This window comes from Haliotis cracherodii, unplaced genomic scaffold (assembly GCF_022045235.1).
Source record: "Haliotis cracherodii isolate W230 unplaced genomic scaffold, xgHalCrac1.p SCAF_2, whole genome shotgun sequence".
NCBI lineage: Eukaryota > Metazoa > Mollusca > Gastropoda > Lepetellida > Haliotidae > Haliotis > Haliotis cracherodii.
In genome coordinates, this window is record NW_027266275.1 from 66,756,855 (window position 1) to 66,773,669 (window position 16,815).

General features: G+C 42.9%; 1 protein-coding gene across 1 annotated transcript in view; it reads left to right on the plus strand.

Annotated features, from left to right (window-relative positions):
* Positions 1–336: 336 nt before the first annotated feature.
* Positions 337–16,815, plus strand: part of LOC139469458 (carotenoid-cleaving dioxygenase, mitochondrial-like) — a 29,235-nt gene continuing 12,756 nt past the window's right edge. Inside the window, exons 1-7 of the mRNA XM_071251638.1 lie at positions 337–400; positions 4,232–4,490; positions 4,990–5,134; positions 6,216–6,357; positions 6,635–6,855; positions 8,554–8,665; positions 16,510–16,667. Coding sequence (XP_071107739.1) covers positions 337–400; positions 4,232–4,490; positions 4,990–5,134; positions 6,216–6,357; positions 6,635–6,855; positions 8,554–8,665; positions 16,510–16,667 — 1,101 coding nt within the window. The remainder of the gene's footprint in view (positions 401–4,231; positions 4,491–4,989; positions 5,135–6,215; positions 6,358–6,634; positions 6,856–8,553; positions 8,666–16,509; positions 16,668–16,815) is intronic.

Genomic DNA, 16,815 nt, shown 5'->3' on the forward strand with positions numbered 1-16,815 from the left:
CGATTAAGGGTCGGTGGTTAAAGCGTTCGCTCGTCTCGTCGAAGGCCCGGGTTCGATTCCCCACATGAGTACAAAGTGTGAAGGCCATTTTTGGTGTCCCCCGCCGTGATATTGCTGGAGTATTGTTAAAAGCGGCGTAAAACCACACTCACTCATTTTATGAGTGGTTTACAATAATTACTGACACAGACCGTGTTGATGCCCTCATCTGTGTTGTACAGTATATCCATGTTGTTGATAACGTCAACACGCTATCAGACATTGAGCTGCACTCAACAATGACCTCTGACACATGACTAGTTTCATGTTGTGAGGCATTCATTCACTGAGCCCACCATGAAGCGACTGTATCAATCTGTGAGGGAGGAGTACCCTACCCCGACCCCGGGGAACGTCACAGGTAGGTCTGTCATTTGGGGTGGGGTGGGGTGTTCGTGGCGTCCCTAGTGTGACGTGTACATTACAGGTTGTTATCTATATGGGGTGGATAGTCAATGGTTATTTGCAAAGTCAGCCGTTTCTCTTTTCGTAGCTCTTTCGTTTGGACAGCTATGTGGTATGGTTTGTTTTGACAACCATGTCGTATGACTGGGCCTGTCTGTGTCAGGCGTCATAGTGGAAATAAACTGAATTCTATACAGGTGTGTGCAGCCTTGTATCAAGACTGTACTGCAGACAAAACCCAGACTGTGTCACAGCCCATCAACCAAAATATTTTCCCTTCCGCCCAGCCCTTACTGTGATGCTATTTACCTTAATAGAAGCAAGTCTAGGTTTTCCATACGTCCAGGCTGAATCTCCCATCTCACACGGGTTCATTTTCAATTGAAATGGAGTTGTTTGTATCTTATAATTTATATTCTTCTTATAATATTGTAATTTATATATTTTCAGAGACTGATCGTAAGTCTAGGGAAAACATAATTTTTATAACTGTATCGTGATATTTAACACGGTATGCCGACAGTCAGTACACCTATCTTTACTGGAATCACAATTTGATTTCGTAACTGTTAATTTATTAATAATAATTTCCTTAGAATTTATGCAAATCTGACATATTTGTGACCTCCACAATCCTATGTGTATTCGGAACACACGAATCGAGAAAAGATATGACATGTACTTTGTATCTCAGCTAAGGTGATACAGCTAAAATAATTTTCGATACGCAGACAACTTAATTCCGGCGAGAAAGATTGCGGTGCGTTGTCCAGACCCTGAATGCATGCATGTCTGATTGTCAAATGTCAGGGTCAGCGTCATCGACGTGTCCTAATGAAACCAGGAGTACTGATGTTGTATAACATCTTGTTATCAGCATAGCCTTGGACAACGTGACCTTGACCTCCTTTTTACATAATACCGTAACCTACGCCACGTGATACGGAGTACTGCGGCGAGATGCCAGATAGGCAAGGTGAAGATGAATATATATAAACCCTGATAATATAGTTTTGTTCTCTTCATCATCGATTTTCGGGACCTCATGAATAGATGTTGGAAAAAGCATCTGCACAAACGGCCCCGTGGGATGTCGGGTCAGACAGGGTCCCCAGTGCTCGATGAGTATCCATAAGGATAATGCAAAATAATTGCGAGGAGGGCTTGGACCTCTGACCGCACGTGACGACTATCCCTCCGAATTGAACCTATCGCACGGACGGACGTGAATATAACCCGCGAGTGGCCGAACATCGTGTAACAGCGCAGTTAGCTATATTCCAGCTTTAGCAAGGCGGCCTGTGAATAACCGCTTTTGGTTAACTCCAGGGAGTAACCAGTCTCGATTATCCGTTTAAACTGATTCGATTGGGCGTAAAAGGTAAAATAGCGGCGGGAATTATTTGAATGGATAACTGAAACCAGTGATGACATGAGTAGGATGATAGAGGAGAGACTATCTGGATCTTCGGGGTCCTGATACACAATGAAACAGGTCAAACAATGTGATCACCCCTTGATCCCCATTTTGATATCTCTGACAAGCACGGTGTCTCATGGAATTAACTACTGTTTTGATTAATAAGCTCGCATGATGGGAATCGGGGGTTGGGGTTTTGGGGTGGAGGTCAGCGGTCAGCGTAGCCTCTCCATTTATATACATAAAGGAATGTTTTTCGTGTCAACTAACAGTATGAGTATTTCAATATTGATATGATTAAAATCAGATGGCGATATGATTTCAACAAACGTAATCGATTGGAAACAGAAAATTACCATATCACATCTCTCAGCTCCCCTCCACCTTTTTCACACAAAGGGAGACTGAATGTTTTCCATGTCAGCTAAAAGTATGAGTATTTCAATATTACTATGATTACTTGAGAGCAAATTTCGGACATTTCTCGGTCGCTGGTCTCTGTACCCAACACACAGTGTTTCTGGCTCCGAAACCCATCTAATGTTGTAGCATTTCCCAGGCGTCGGACGCTGTTCCAGGTCCCAGGAATCTAACGCAAGTTCCTGACAATCAACACCATAATCACGTCTCATCAGTCAGAATTGCATGAGTCTCGTGAAACTGATGCCGACATGAATAAATCAGCGTAATAGTATCACGTCTCCTCCACTCCAACCTGGAGATCGCCTTGTCCGAGTGGAGCGCCAGCGATCTATTTATAGTCTCCATGAAACACTCTATTCCATAACAGAAACAAACCTCAGAATGAGAATTTCCGGAACATGACACAAACAAAGGATGCAAAAAGGGCGTGGCCTGTTTCCGCAGCCAAAACGAGTATGTATGTTAATGTCTGTAGTCCTGCGCCACGTCCGTGGAATTTATACTAGTATATTGCTTTTACTAAAAGCCTAGGCAAGTCTAGATCAAACTAAACCAAGTCTAGTTTCCTTGATTAAAACAGCAGAAGATGAAATTTTAAAAAAAATGCAATTATTTTAAAGAAATGTTTTAAAGACTGAGTGTTAGTCTAGTGTGACTGTTGGTCGTGTAGTACCATCAGGCTTGTGGTGAGTTGGTACGCTCTGTGTGCGCCATCTACACTGGTCATAGGATATGCATGTCTGAATGATGATCCCCAGAGGCTAGAGATAGGGTTTGTTATATCCTTTCATATCCAATGTTTGTACAAACGATGAAAGCCGAGATGTTTTGCTGTTGAAGGGGATGAGGAGTCTGGTGGTTAAAGCGTTCGCTCGTCACGCCGAAGACTCGGGTTCGATTCCCCACATGGGTATGATGTGTGAAGCGCACCCTCCGCCGTCTCGCGTTGTGATATTGCTGGAATATTGCTAAAAGCTGCGGGAAACCATACTCACTCACTCACTCACTCACTTTCTATTAAGTATAGCAAGCTCCGCGATCTTTACATTAATTGTAAACCATCGTGACAAATTTATTCATAGTTACTTTGGTCCATTCAATACTCTCTGAGAGTTGCCGTGTTAGGGGTTAGGGTGAGTACCAATAGTTACAGGTCAAAATAACATACATGGACATGATCACATATGTTGCCTTTTATCCCGTTTGTGAAACGATGCTTGAGCACTGAAGGTGCATGAGCAGTACACAAAGACATCTTTCAATTTATGTATATATATTACTCAACATTTGGTAGGGATATGTGGAACCTGGAGCATGTTCAGCGTCATTTTAATTTTAATAATGATGATAATAATGGTGATGATGATGATGATGATGATGATAATAATAGTCCATTTATATAGAGAATCTCACCCGAGTGTCTTTTTAAAATGGAAAAACTCCGAGGCTTGCCAAGGAGTTTTTCCACTTTTATCAACGAGCGTTGATATATTTTATGCCAAAAGACACGGGGGTGAGATCATCCAACATCATTCTTCAAACTTTTTCAGTTTGTAGACAGTAATAAGCAGTTTTAAGTGTAAAAGTACTGATAGCAGCTTCAGTAGCAGAGCCATTAGTGATGTCATTTTATTGTGACGTCATGGTAACAATGACGTCACAATGGTCTGCAAAGCATTGTGATGCAATTTCACTGCAGCTATATCTACAATGTAGACATCGCTTGATCTCACCCAAGCGATATCTCCTCTGGGAGCCAGTTTTGGAAGATAATGATTACATGCTTTAAGCGCTTAGACATTTATTACCCGATCAATGGATCAGTGTACAAAGTTAATGAAAGTAAGTAAATGAAATAGTCAAAGATTCCTCTCAATTGTTGAGTAGTACTTAGTATATCTTATGGACACTATATTCATCCCCCGCATCCCCTGGGTGTTGCAGGCACCATCCCCGATTGGTTAGATGGCAGTTTATACAGAAATGGCCCCGGCCTTTTCGAGGTGGGGACAACCAAGTATAACCATTGGTTTGACGGCATGGCTGTCCTCCAACGCTTCCACGTGACCAAACAGGAAGTGACGTACCAGCGCCGGTTCCTCCAGAGCGAAACGTACAAGAAAAACATGGCGGCAAAACGCATCGCAGTGACCGAGTTCGCGACCACCGCCTTCCCGGATCCGTGTAAAGGGTCTATTGCCAGGTAAACGTCCATTTCTCAACATAATCAAAGGAAGTCATTGAGCGATGCACAAAGACTAAAAGACCTAAATTAACACGTGATCTCAAGACGCGACTAAAGATTTTCATGTTTTGCACAGGAATATAGGTCCCCGGCAACCCGTGCTTGTCGTACGTAAGAAGCGACTAAATGGATCGGTTGGTCAGGCTCACTCAATTTCGTCCTTTGAGTACAACCTCATTCATACACTGCGTTCAACTCATTCAGTCGACTACACACAATGCGCCATGTACTATTCTACCGACATTTAGTTCCAGAAAAAACCGTTTTCATGTATAAATATATATAATATTATTTTCAAAATAAAAATACATAATCCAAATGGAGCCCAGAACAATGCTTAATTTAAGACTGAGGCAATGCAGACTTGACAAATCATTCTAGATTTGTGCTTCCGTTTTTTATATATCCTGTACGGCCTGAGAGACAGACTAATTTTTGTTGTTGTCTGTTATTCAAGGGCGGTGTCGTTCGTAACGGAGACGGCAGAGCCGACGGACAATACTAACGTCAACATCCACATCCTCGGGGGAGAGATGTACACGTCCTCGGAGTCGAACATACTGCACCGTCTAAATCCCCAAACACTGGAAACACAAGCCAGGGTCAGTCACCGCATGTACTGGGTAGAAGATACAAACATGTTGGAAATATACCATAAAAACAGCCATTTATTGTTCAGAGGGGTACACACTGTTACATTCGCGAGACCCCGTGGGGATGCCGGGTTAGAATTGGCCCCCAGGTACTAATGATGGTCATATGGGGCGATTTAGCCGATTGGGCGATCAGGATTGGTGACTTTGTTGATGGTGTTTCTTCGTACCCCGACGAATCGTTGCTCACAATATCAATCACTGGATTGTCTGGTCCAGACTTGATAATTTACAGCCCGCCGTTGTTAGATGGAAAATTGCTGAATCCGACGTTAAACAACAAACACAGGCATCAATTAGTCAGACTCACGTTAGTGAGTGAGTGATTATTGCTTAACGCCGCATCAGACACACATCAGTGAGTGAGTTGGGTTTTACGCCGATTTGAATAGTATTTCAGATATATCATGGTGTTAACTTGATACATGTTTGAGGAAAGTGATGTAGGTCTTAGACGCCATCGAACACATGCATGGTGCTGACAAGCCTAGAAACATAATCAAGTCGAATCTCGAAATCCAATCTGTGTGTAAGTGAGTGAGTTGGGTTTAACGCCGCTTTTAACAGTTTCTCAGTTATATCGCGGCGTGTAAGTTTAATGTGGGAGGAAAGCCCGAAGTGATTCAGGTCTCAGACGTTTATCACTTCGGTGAAACCGACGAGCACGGGTATGGTGCTGACAAACCTAGAAACATAATCTGGGCGAACCGTGATTCGAACCCACAATCATAGGTTTCTGGCGTGCATAAGGGACGCAACTCTGCACAGCGACTCGCGGCGCTTTAGACGACTGGGCCACCAGTGCCCCCTGGTTAACGAAGTGGTGCAGGTGGTTACATAATACCTCATCCCTCAGTTCGGTGTTCGCTGTTCACTGCTCAATGTTCACAGTTCACTTTATACTGTCCTGGACATTTTACTTGATGTTAAAACCTTGATTTTTGTCCGTCATACATTCCTATAAACCTCAGTCAGACTAAAATCTAATACCTCCATATGATCATGATGCTGTCGACATATGATCCCACAGGTTGTGCTGACTGATCATATTCCAATCAACATGGCGGCTGCTCATGCCCACAGGGACTGGGGAGGGGCACTGCACAGCATTGGCTACCAGTTTGGAAAAGGGAGGCCCAAATATTGCCTGATACGAACACCCGTAGCTACCAGTACGTCAGAACCTGAATAATCTTTCTATGATCTAATAACATTTTAAATAGAGCATGAATATCGTCTTATGATGAAGTAAATGGTTGTAATATTTGTCAGTTGACATTCAGCAATTGTACAATCATATCGTGTTTACAATGAGATTATTATTACTCTATGCAGACTTTATAGTCGCTGTTTCGTAAGGCTTCGTTGTATGATACGTGTGTATTTTACTATTATATTTTAGTATTTTAGAAGGCTCATTTATTGAAACTGACGACGTCGTTGTTGCAGATGACGAAGGAGGCTACTCTAAGTCCAGACTGGTGGCATCTGTGATGGCAGAACACTCCATGCATCCGTCGTACTTCCACAGCTTCGGGATGACGGAGAACTACTACGTGTTTGTCGAACAACCGATGTTGATAAATGTATGGAAGATTCTGGCAGCCATGGTGAAGAAGCATCACATGCTACAATGCATACAGTGGGACCCAGAGTACACCGGCAACCTGGTTTGTTTGTTTGTTTGTTTGTTTGTTATTTAACGCCGCACTCAGCAATATTCCAGCTATATGACGGCGGTCTGTAAATAATCGAGTCTGAACCAGACAACCCGGTTATTGACATCATGAGCATCGATCCACGCAATTTGAATAAGGCAACTTTGTACTGTAGTAATACTTCATATAGGGGAATACTGGCAACCTGGTACTGTAGTAAAACTCCATATAGGGGAACACCGGCAATCTGGTACTGTAGTAATACTTCATATGCTGGCAACCTTGTACTGTAGTAATACTTCATATCGGGGAACACCGGCAACCTGGTACTGTAGTAATACTTCATATCGGGGAACACTGGCAACCTGGTACTGTAGTAATACTTCATATAGGGGAACACTGGCAACCTGGTACTGTAGTAATACTTCATATAGGGGAACACTGGCAACCTTGTACTGTAGTAATACTCCATATCGGGGAACACTGGTACTGTAGTAAAACTCTGTATCGGGGATCACCGGCAACCTGGTACCGTAGTAAAACTCCATATAGGGGAACACTGGCAACCTGGTACTGTAGTAAAACTCCATATAGGGGAACACTGGCAACCTGGTACTGTAGTAATACTTCATATCGGGGAACCCCGGCAATCTGGTACTGTAGTAATACTTCATATCGGGGAACCCCGGCAATCTGGTACTGTAGTAATACTTCATATCGGGGAACACCGGCAATCTGGTACTGTAGTAATACTCCATATAGGGGAACACTGGCAACCTGGTACCGTAGTAATACTTCATATAGGGGAACACTGGCAACCTGGTACTGTAGCAATAGTTCATATCGGGGAACACCGGCAACCTGGTACCGTAGTAATACTTCATATAGGGGAACACTGGCAACCTGGTACTGTAGCAATACTTCATATCGGGGAACACCGGCAACCTGGTACTGTAGTAATACTTCATATCGGGGAACACCGGCAACCTGGTACTTTAGAATTATTTCATATAGGGGAACACCGGCAACCTGGTACCGTAGTTATACTTCATATCGGGGAACACCAGCAACCTGGTAGAAAAGTAATACTCTATATAGGGGAACAATGGCAACCTGGTACTGTAGCAATACTTCATATAGGGGAACACTGGCAACCTGGTACTGTATCAATACTTCATATCGGGGAACACCGGCAACCTGGTACTGTAGTAATACTTCATATCGGGGAACACCAGCAACCTGGTACCGTAGTAATACTTCATATCGGGGAACACTGGCAACCTGGTACAATAGTAAAACTCACTACAGGGGAACACCGGCAACCTTGTACTGTAGTGATACTCCGTATAGGGGAACACTGGCAACCTGGTACTGTAGTTATACTCCATATAGGGGAACACTGGCAACCAGGTACTGTAGTAATACTCCATATAGGAAAACATAGGCAACATGGCACTATAGTTATACTTCACATAAGGGGACATCGGCAACCAGGTACTGTGGTAATACTTTATATAAGGGGGACATCGGAAAACTGTAGATGACAAAATCCAAAAGATCTGTAAAGTCAGCTCCTTTTACAAAGCGCTATTACCTGCATAACAATGTTGATTGTTCGTCCTTCTTATGTTTGTTAATCTTTTATACTCATGACTTGAAACATTTATACTCATGACGTGAAACATTCGACCACGTTTTCCTGTTTTCTAGACTCGGTTCCACGTGATCGACAGGCGCACTGGTAATGAGGTCAATGCTGAATGCCCGTATGTAGCCGACGCCTTTCTAGTGCTGCATCACATCAACGCCTTCGAAGATCAAGGTCGGTAACTCAGCGTCTTGTACATCAAGCCTTCATTGTCCTATGAATACAGTATCCACCCTATCGCTTCTGCCGCTGCACCATGGTTGCTGGTGATGTCGTTTCGGTCAGTGATGCTGAAGAGCTTACCTGCTTGATGTTTTGGTAAAGGGTGATTAGGTGACATGTGGTTTAACGCCGTGTTCAGGACTATTGCGAGCATATAGCGACATGCATGCACGTGTATGTGAGTGGCTGACTTGTACTAGTCTTGACTAAGGCCAGGATTTTAGCGCTAACTGACTTATATACAATGTCCCATGGATACGCCACTCAGACACAGTATACTGACTCCGGGCCGACCAGTCCATGTTTTAGCCCCTTAATACTGAGCGCCAGGCAGAGCAACAACAAGTGCCGTCTTTTAACGTGATAGTGTATGATGCGGCCGGGGATCGAACCATCGACCTTCCCGACGCTCTACTACACCACGGAGGAGATGTTAGTATAGTTTTGGAGGGGTATGGGTGGCCCAGTCGTCTAAGGCGCCGCGATTCGCTGTGCAGTTACGTCCCTTGGGCACGCCAGAAACCTATGATTGTGGGTTCGAATCCCGGTTCGCCCCGATTATGTTTCTAGGTTTGTCAGCATCATACCCCTGCTCGTGGATTTCACCGAAGTGGTAAACGTCTAAGACCTGCATCACTTCGGGCTTTCATCCCACATTAGGCTGACACGCCGTGACATATCTGTTATACTGTTAAAAGCGGTGTTAAACCCAACTCACTCACTCACTCTCTAGTATAGTTTTGTCGAGGAAAAGTGAACGTTGACGCACTGTCTTTGATAGTCATATATCATGCTAATTCATTAAGGTGTCACAACATTTTTATTCCCTAATGATTATCCCTTTAATACTCATTAGCCCAGTGATAACACTGAATAGTTCTCTGTCAGCTGCCGATAATACCCCAATACATCAACTAGTCGTCATTTATTACGCGACACGAAACTATGATTGGCCTGTAAGGTGGTACAATAGAGATGGATTGTGATAGGCATCAGGCACTTGTGTATCAGCCCAGCACAGGACGGATGGGGGCCAGTCGTCGTCTCTGTGCAGCGTTGCGCCCCTTATGATCGCGGGTTCGAATCCCGATTCACCTCGATTAAGTTTCAAGGTTCATCAGCACCATACCTGTGCTCGTACGTTTCACCAAAGGTAAACGTGTGAGACCTGCATCACTTCGGGCTTTCCTCCACATTATGCTGAGAGGCGGCTACATAATCGAAATAGGCTTCAATGCAGCGTCAAACCAAACACACCAACTCTTAAACGCTTGACTTATTAAGAGATTAATATATTTTCGTGACAGTCATATTTCCAGTCTCACCGACCGGGTCTCTGTCACCCAGAATGTGCTCTTCCCGTGAATCCAACCACGTTCTAAACACGCGTTCAGTTTGTCCCTTGTCTCAATACTTCCAGTGTAAATCGCAGCTGATTGATAATGAAAACTGACACCAGAACAGACAAACAGAAAAACGCGTGTATTCAAGAGCGTGTTTTTCTTGAAACTGACAAACTTCACAGCTGCATTGTGTCCGAATCTTTAAATAGTCTTTTTTATGTCGGAACTGTCGTGGAAGATGTGAGGTCCATGTGATGCAGGACGGATGGACACAAAGCAACAAACCTTTTTTTATAGCCATAAGAAAGAGTTCATTCTATTATTCCATCTATATTATTAATTAAAATCAAATACCTGATGTTTGGGAAGAGGTGAGCCTACCCTGTCCCACCGTTGGCCAGCACGGTAAGGCAAGTCAACTGTTCACCTAAAAAAACACGGGCTCATTCGCTTCAAGTCAAAATAAGGAAGTGCATCATACATCATGTTTGTCACTGATGCGTCAAATTTAGAAATATCCTTCAAATGTCTACCATAAATCTTTTTGAAAGCTTTACTGAGGCTTTACTGAATGTTGTAATCTTGATCACACACATTTTAATTCAAGTCAAAGAGTCAAGCATTCAATTCAATTCTTTATTGTGTGAAAGGCCAGAGGGCCCATATGAGTGAGTCACATGGCACATTAGATACAAAGTCAAGGTGACAATTCATTTCGTAACAAAAAGCATGATGTATGTACAAAGCTCGTTTGTGTTATTATCGAGTCCCTTCAGGATAGTAACGACGACAATCTTATAGCATTAGAATGAAATAAACACCGCTGCGGTAAGTACTTGTTTCTTAGATTCTCGTATATACATGTAGGGAAAATTAGCATAAAATGGTAATCATCTTCGACAACAATGTCGCAAAGTGGGCATAACCTTAGGGATTTCTTAATAGATAAAAATCTTTCTTTCTAAATTTTGGATCATTCACGCCAAGTCTAAAACGAATACTGATGTTACGAAAATTCCTGTGCCATAAGTTTGATAACTAGGATTCTGGCTCAAGCAACAACTTGAACTGGCGATAATTATCATATCTTGAATTTTCGTAAATATCTTAATGCCATTTCTGATGAAACATATCAAAACACGCATGCTAAAGTGTTAAATGAAATCACCAACTGTCTGGGAGAGCCAAATAATACCAAAGCCTTGAACAATGAACGTACACAAGAAGGTGATGTAGTCATACTTAGATTATCGATATAATGGATTAGTATGACGCTCTTTAAAACTAGCTTCTTACAAAGAATATACTCGATTGTAAGTCACGGAGCCAGTGAAACATTGATGGACATGATGGGAAATGGTTTTTATGTTATGATTTTTGTTTCTTGTTGTTTTCTTTTCTTCTTCTTTTGTTTTATGATGAGAAAGTTGACGACTGGAAAGTCCACGGGTTTCATATACATGATACATAATTAATTGTTGATACCCACCAAGTGTAACATGACTTATTTAGATTAAATATTCATAGACATATAAATATTCTGATGTATGATAATACATGTTATGCATAGCTATTTTGTCAGTGAAGGTGTTAACATCCCAAAACTGGACATGCCAATTAAACTAAATGGTAATCTTGTATTTTGTCAGTGAAGGTGTTAGCATAAAAATTGGACATGCTAATTAAACTAAATGGTAATCTAGTATTTTGTCAGTGAAGGTGTATCTATCCAAATACTACAGATTCTATATAAAGCTAAATATAAACTGGGCGGCAACAGAAAGTATAGGTCGAGTTCCATGATCGATAAAAAAATAACAAGAAGAGTTTTTGTTGTGAATTATAATATAATCTAGGGAGGGGTAACAAATGATTGCTCAACCACAGTTTGAATGAAATTGTGCAATCACAGGTAATGTAAGCTCAAGGTAAACAACGGTGGGGCAAGAAATTTCATTTTCAAAAGTTGTCTGAAATGTCACCACAAAATTGTCAGACACACTACAAGTTCATTGTCGACACAGTTGCCTTCAATAGCGTGTATGACCTCCAGCTGCCTCAGTGCATGCTGTGATACGCCGCCTCATCGATGACGTCAGTCTTCTGATGACGTGGACTGGAATCCGTTGCCACTCGTCTCTCAGGGCCTGCTGCAATTCTTGTCTGTTGATGGGAGGCTGATGGCGTGCTCTAATCTGTCTGTCAAGATGGTACCACAGATGTTCAATAGGATTCATATGGGGTGAGTGGGAAGGCCAGCGCAAAACGTCAACGTTCTGCTGGTTTAGAAAGTTCCGAGTCACTCTTGCAGTATGGGGCCTGGCATTGTCGTGCTGAAACAATGTCCCCTGCTGTTGGTTTTGTAAGAACGGAAGCACAACTGGCTGCAACACTTGGTCTCTTTACTGCACAGCGTTCAGATTGCCCTGTATAATCACCAAATCAGTCTTCTGATCTCCACAAATACCGCCCCACACCATGACACCTCCCCCGCCGAATGGATAGACCTCTTCAATACACGCTGGAGCCAAACATTCCCCTCTGCGTCGATAAACTCGTTCTCTGTCGTCATTTTGAAACAATTAAACCGACTTTCATCAGTAAACAGCACTCGACGCCAATTTCTCACTTGCCAGCGTCGAACCTGCCTCGCCCATCGCAGTCTCAGGCGTCGATGTTGAGCAGTCAGTACCATTCCTCGGAAAGGACGATACGCTCGGATTCCAGCAGCACGAAGTCGTCGTAGTACTGTACGTTGGCTAATGGGATGTCCCAACACTGTTGCTGCCGTCGCCGTCGCCGTCGCCGTTACGAATCTGTTTTGCTGGGGAATGAGCCGTATCTGACCGTCTTCCAGTAGTGTTGTCACTCGGGGTCGTCCGGTTCGAGGCCTGTCCTGTGTCCTCCCTGTCTGCCTGTACCATTGAATCAGCCTAGCTACTGTCAATGGTGTACAACCAAACCTTCTGGCAATTTGGACCTGTTTTGCCCCCATTTTGGCCATACCGATGGCTCTCTCGTTCTTCTCCTGTGACAGTCGTGGCATTTCTTTTGTGTGCTTTCATCACGCATTTATACAGCTGACATGCACGTGCAGTTTATGCCATAGGCGGGAAACCTGTTTCACCATTTTTTTTGTCTCGCACGAGCGCCGTCACAGGTGGCGCGTTCGGGTGAGGTGTTTTTTGGTACATGTTCCTGGGCAGTCATATTCCCAATACCCACTTTCCACTAGTTATCGCTGTTTTTAGTAAAATTACAATTTGCCGACCTATACTTTCTTTTGCCGCTTAGTTTATATAAAACTGTTGAAATTTGTCCGCGAAGTGTATGATTTTCCACTACGGAACATGGTTTATAAGCTACATGATACACTTGAATGCTGGCTGTCTGGGTCAGACAAATATCACACATGCTGGGGACATCAGATAATCGGTAGAGTGGCCGTCTCAACTATCCCAGCAGTCATTGATTGCCCGGCTCCACCCAGGCCGTACGAATCAACGTGATAAACTTCCCCTGTAAACTGTTCAGAGCTAACCTCGCTTGTGACCTGGTCCACCTTAGAAGAAGGAATGACTTCCATATCACCCAACACTCAATTTCCTATGTGTTAAGTATTCCAATACATATGTGTTATGCAGTTTAAACGCTTTCAAGCTCGAGCACGTCTATTGTGTTTGTGTAATCTCAGTTTCGTGGAGGATTCGGAGATTACTGTAAATCGTGAAATTAATGCAAGTGTCCACCCCTTACCTTGAATGCGACATGAAATCAAGGCGAGCAACACTGCCTTTGAATGAGCGAGTGAGTGAGTATGGTTTTACGCCGCTTTTAGCAATATTCCAGCAATATCACGGCGGGGGACACCAGAAATCGGCTTCACACATTGTATCCATGTCGGGAATCGAACCCGGATCTTCAGCGTGACTAGCGAACGCTTTAACCACTAGGCTACCCGACCGACTTTGAACAATAACAAACCAGTAAACGATAACACCAAGCCCCAGAATTCCATGATATTTTGGGGGGGAAGGTAGCATTTCGATAGAATGATATCACTGCTATCTTCTCAATGTTAGTACCTGTACAATCTTCGTCGGTGACCCTACCTGTCTCGTTTGGATATGTGTTGAAACCGTTTGAGTGTGTGAGTGAGTTGAGTTTAAAGCCGCTTTTAACAGTATAACAGTTATATCACGCCGTGTCATCTTAATGTGGGAGGAAAGTGATACAGGTCTCAAACGTTTACCACTTCGGTGAAACCCACGAGCAGGGGTATGGTGCTGACAAACCTAGAAACATAATCGGGGCGAACCGGGATTCGAACCCACAATCATAGGTTTCTGGCGTGCCTAAGGGACGCAACTCTGCACAGTGAATCGCGGCGCCTTAGGCGACTGGGCCCCCCGTGCCCCCCGTTTAAGTTGAGTGTTACACGAGTTTGCGCAATACTTTGAACTTAAATGAGAGGTGTTATGTATTCACGACTGTTGTTGCTGCTCTGGACATTTTCACAAAGTAGGTGGGAAGCGTTCGTCTTGACACTATAAGATTATTTGACAAGATTACCATGGACAAAGACACCGTCATACACGGTGGGTGACTGGTGTAACGGCTTGATCAAACAAACTGACAACACTTCGTGCGGAAATTTGTGAAAGGCACTGTCTAAATCTCGGTCTCAGTTATATTGTTTATTGTGAGTTTTGTTATATATGCCATTGTTTCCTCCCATGGGCAGTGAAGCTGACATGACACTAGACTCCAATATGTCCAGAGGAAAATGCGTCGCTCGCATTATTTTGACGATTACCCTTATTTGAGTAGCGGGTGTTATCGGTAGGGCAGGACATGCTTACCCTTTTCACTGATTTTCGATGATCCATCCATATATTTTTCTTTTACGCCCAGTGGAATCGGCGGGTAATCTGGATTATAATCTGGTTATTCTCTGGTGTTTTATATTTACAAGTAGGGGCGGTCGGGTAGCCTTGTGGTTAAAGCGTTCGCTCGTCACGCCGAAGACCCGGGTTCGATTCCCCACATGGGTACAATGTGTGAAGCCCATTTCTGGTGTCCCCCGCCGTGATATTGCTGGAATATTGCTAAAAGCGGCGTAAAACCATACTCACTCACTCACTCACTATATTTACAAGTATTTGGATATTGTGCTATATATCTCATCTTTTGTGGATCTTGTGACTTGTCAATAAGCGAAATGTTTAATGGAGTCAGGGTTTGTATAAATATTACCATCGTAACTTTAAACATAAAACTGACCCTCGAATGACGTTATGTGTGACGTCATGTGTTTATTTCAACACCTAGAGCAGGACACCAGATGGGAATGTACACCTCACAGATAATGGATCCTTCTGGAGCCCCAGACATTCAGTAACACCAAAGTACATCCATGCATTTATGTAAATCTGAAACACTGGTGTGCATGTGCATGCATATTAATGTGGACATATAAGGTTAAAGTTCAAAGTATTATACATTAAGTTTTATACAGAAGCGTTTGGTATCAATAAATCCAGATTATCAACCTCTCCAATACCTAGCGTTCTAAGAGCTCATCCATTTACTGTACCTTGTGTAAACAAGAAGCTAGGTTGACAAATTATCTTGTTTAGTACTCGGCCATCGTTCACCATATAGTAGTGATCGAGTCGGCTTATATTGCCTCCATGTTCGCGTGGAATTCTCTCGGCCGGTGTTAATGGCATCTTGCTTATTGTATATAGGTTTTCGTTACATTATGTATGACCCGATAAATTGAATTACAAGACGGGATAATTTTTTTCTTAAGATTTCTCTGGGAGATTTGTTTCTAATTCAAATATATCGCTGCATTTAAAAAAGGCTAAATATGTATACTTCTTTGGAAAGTTTGGAAAATTGAACATCCATGAAGTAGACTTCATGAATTAACTAGTTTGTATCAAATTAACGTCGTCGTAGTTTATGGACCTTTCAAAGATTTACATTTTTGTATATTTCTCACTAAGTTTAAAACAAAAGAAAGCAAGTGGGTTATTTTTCAGCCCATATTCATAAGGAATGATCTCTATTGAAGGCAGTCGATTGAAAGATTCCGACTAATCAATGTGTTTTATGAATCACTACCAAATACTGATGACACCAGGTGTTCGCGAAAAGGTGAGAGTACACAGTAAAATATGTTTAGAATGAAAACACAGACAAGGCATGTTTAGATCTAAGCATGATTAGGAATGTATTTAAGGTGCTGCATTGTGACGCTGGCAACCGTCACACTAGATCAGTCTAGGCTACTAAACACTAGTAATTTTGTTTCTGCTCGTTGTTAAATGCATTGATTGCATAAATTCATGAGATTTCGTTAGCTCTTCATCAGATTTTTTCTGGTCAATGGTTCCAGTTTAATACATCACAGATACCATTGTTGACATGTTTTTCTCTTCCCAGGGCAACTAGTGGTCGATGTCTGTGGCTTTCATGTTGGCGACATCCTCGACAAGTTCGACATGGACCGCCTCAACAGTGACAAAGCTGAAGAGGTCATCAATAACCTGCCACGCCCTCACCCATGGAGATACGTCTTGCCTCTTGAAGTAGATATAAATGTAAGACTTAGCTGAAAGGTCACAAAATGATCACTGATTGGACGAGGTCGAGGAGGAACACTGGGTTGATGTTGTTCCTTCAAAAGTGTCCATACTGAAAGGGGATGTTTTTCCCATGCCCGAGCGACCGCCTCCGTGGTCTAGTGGT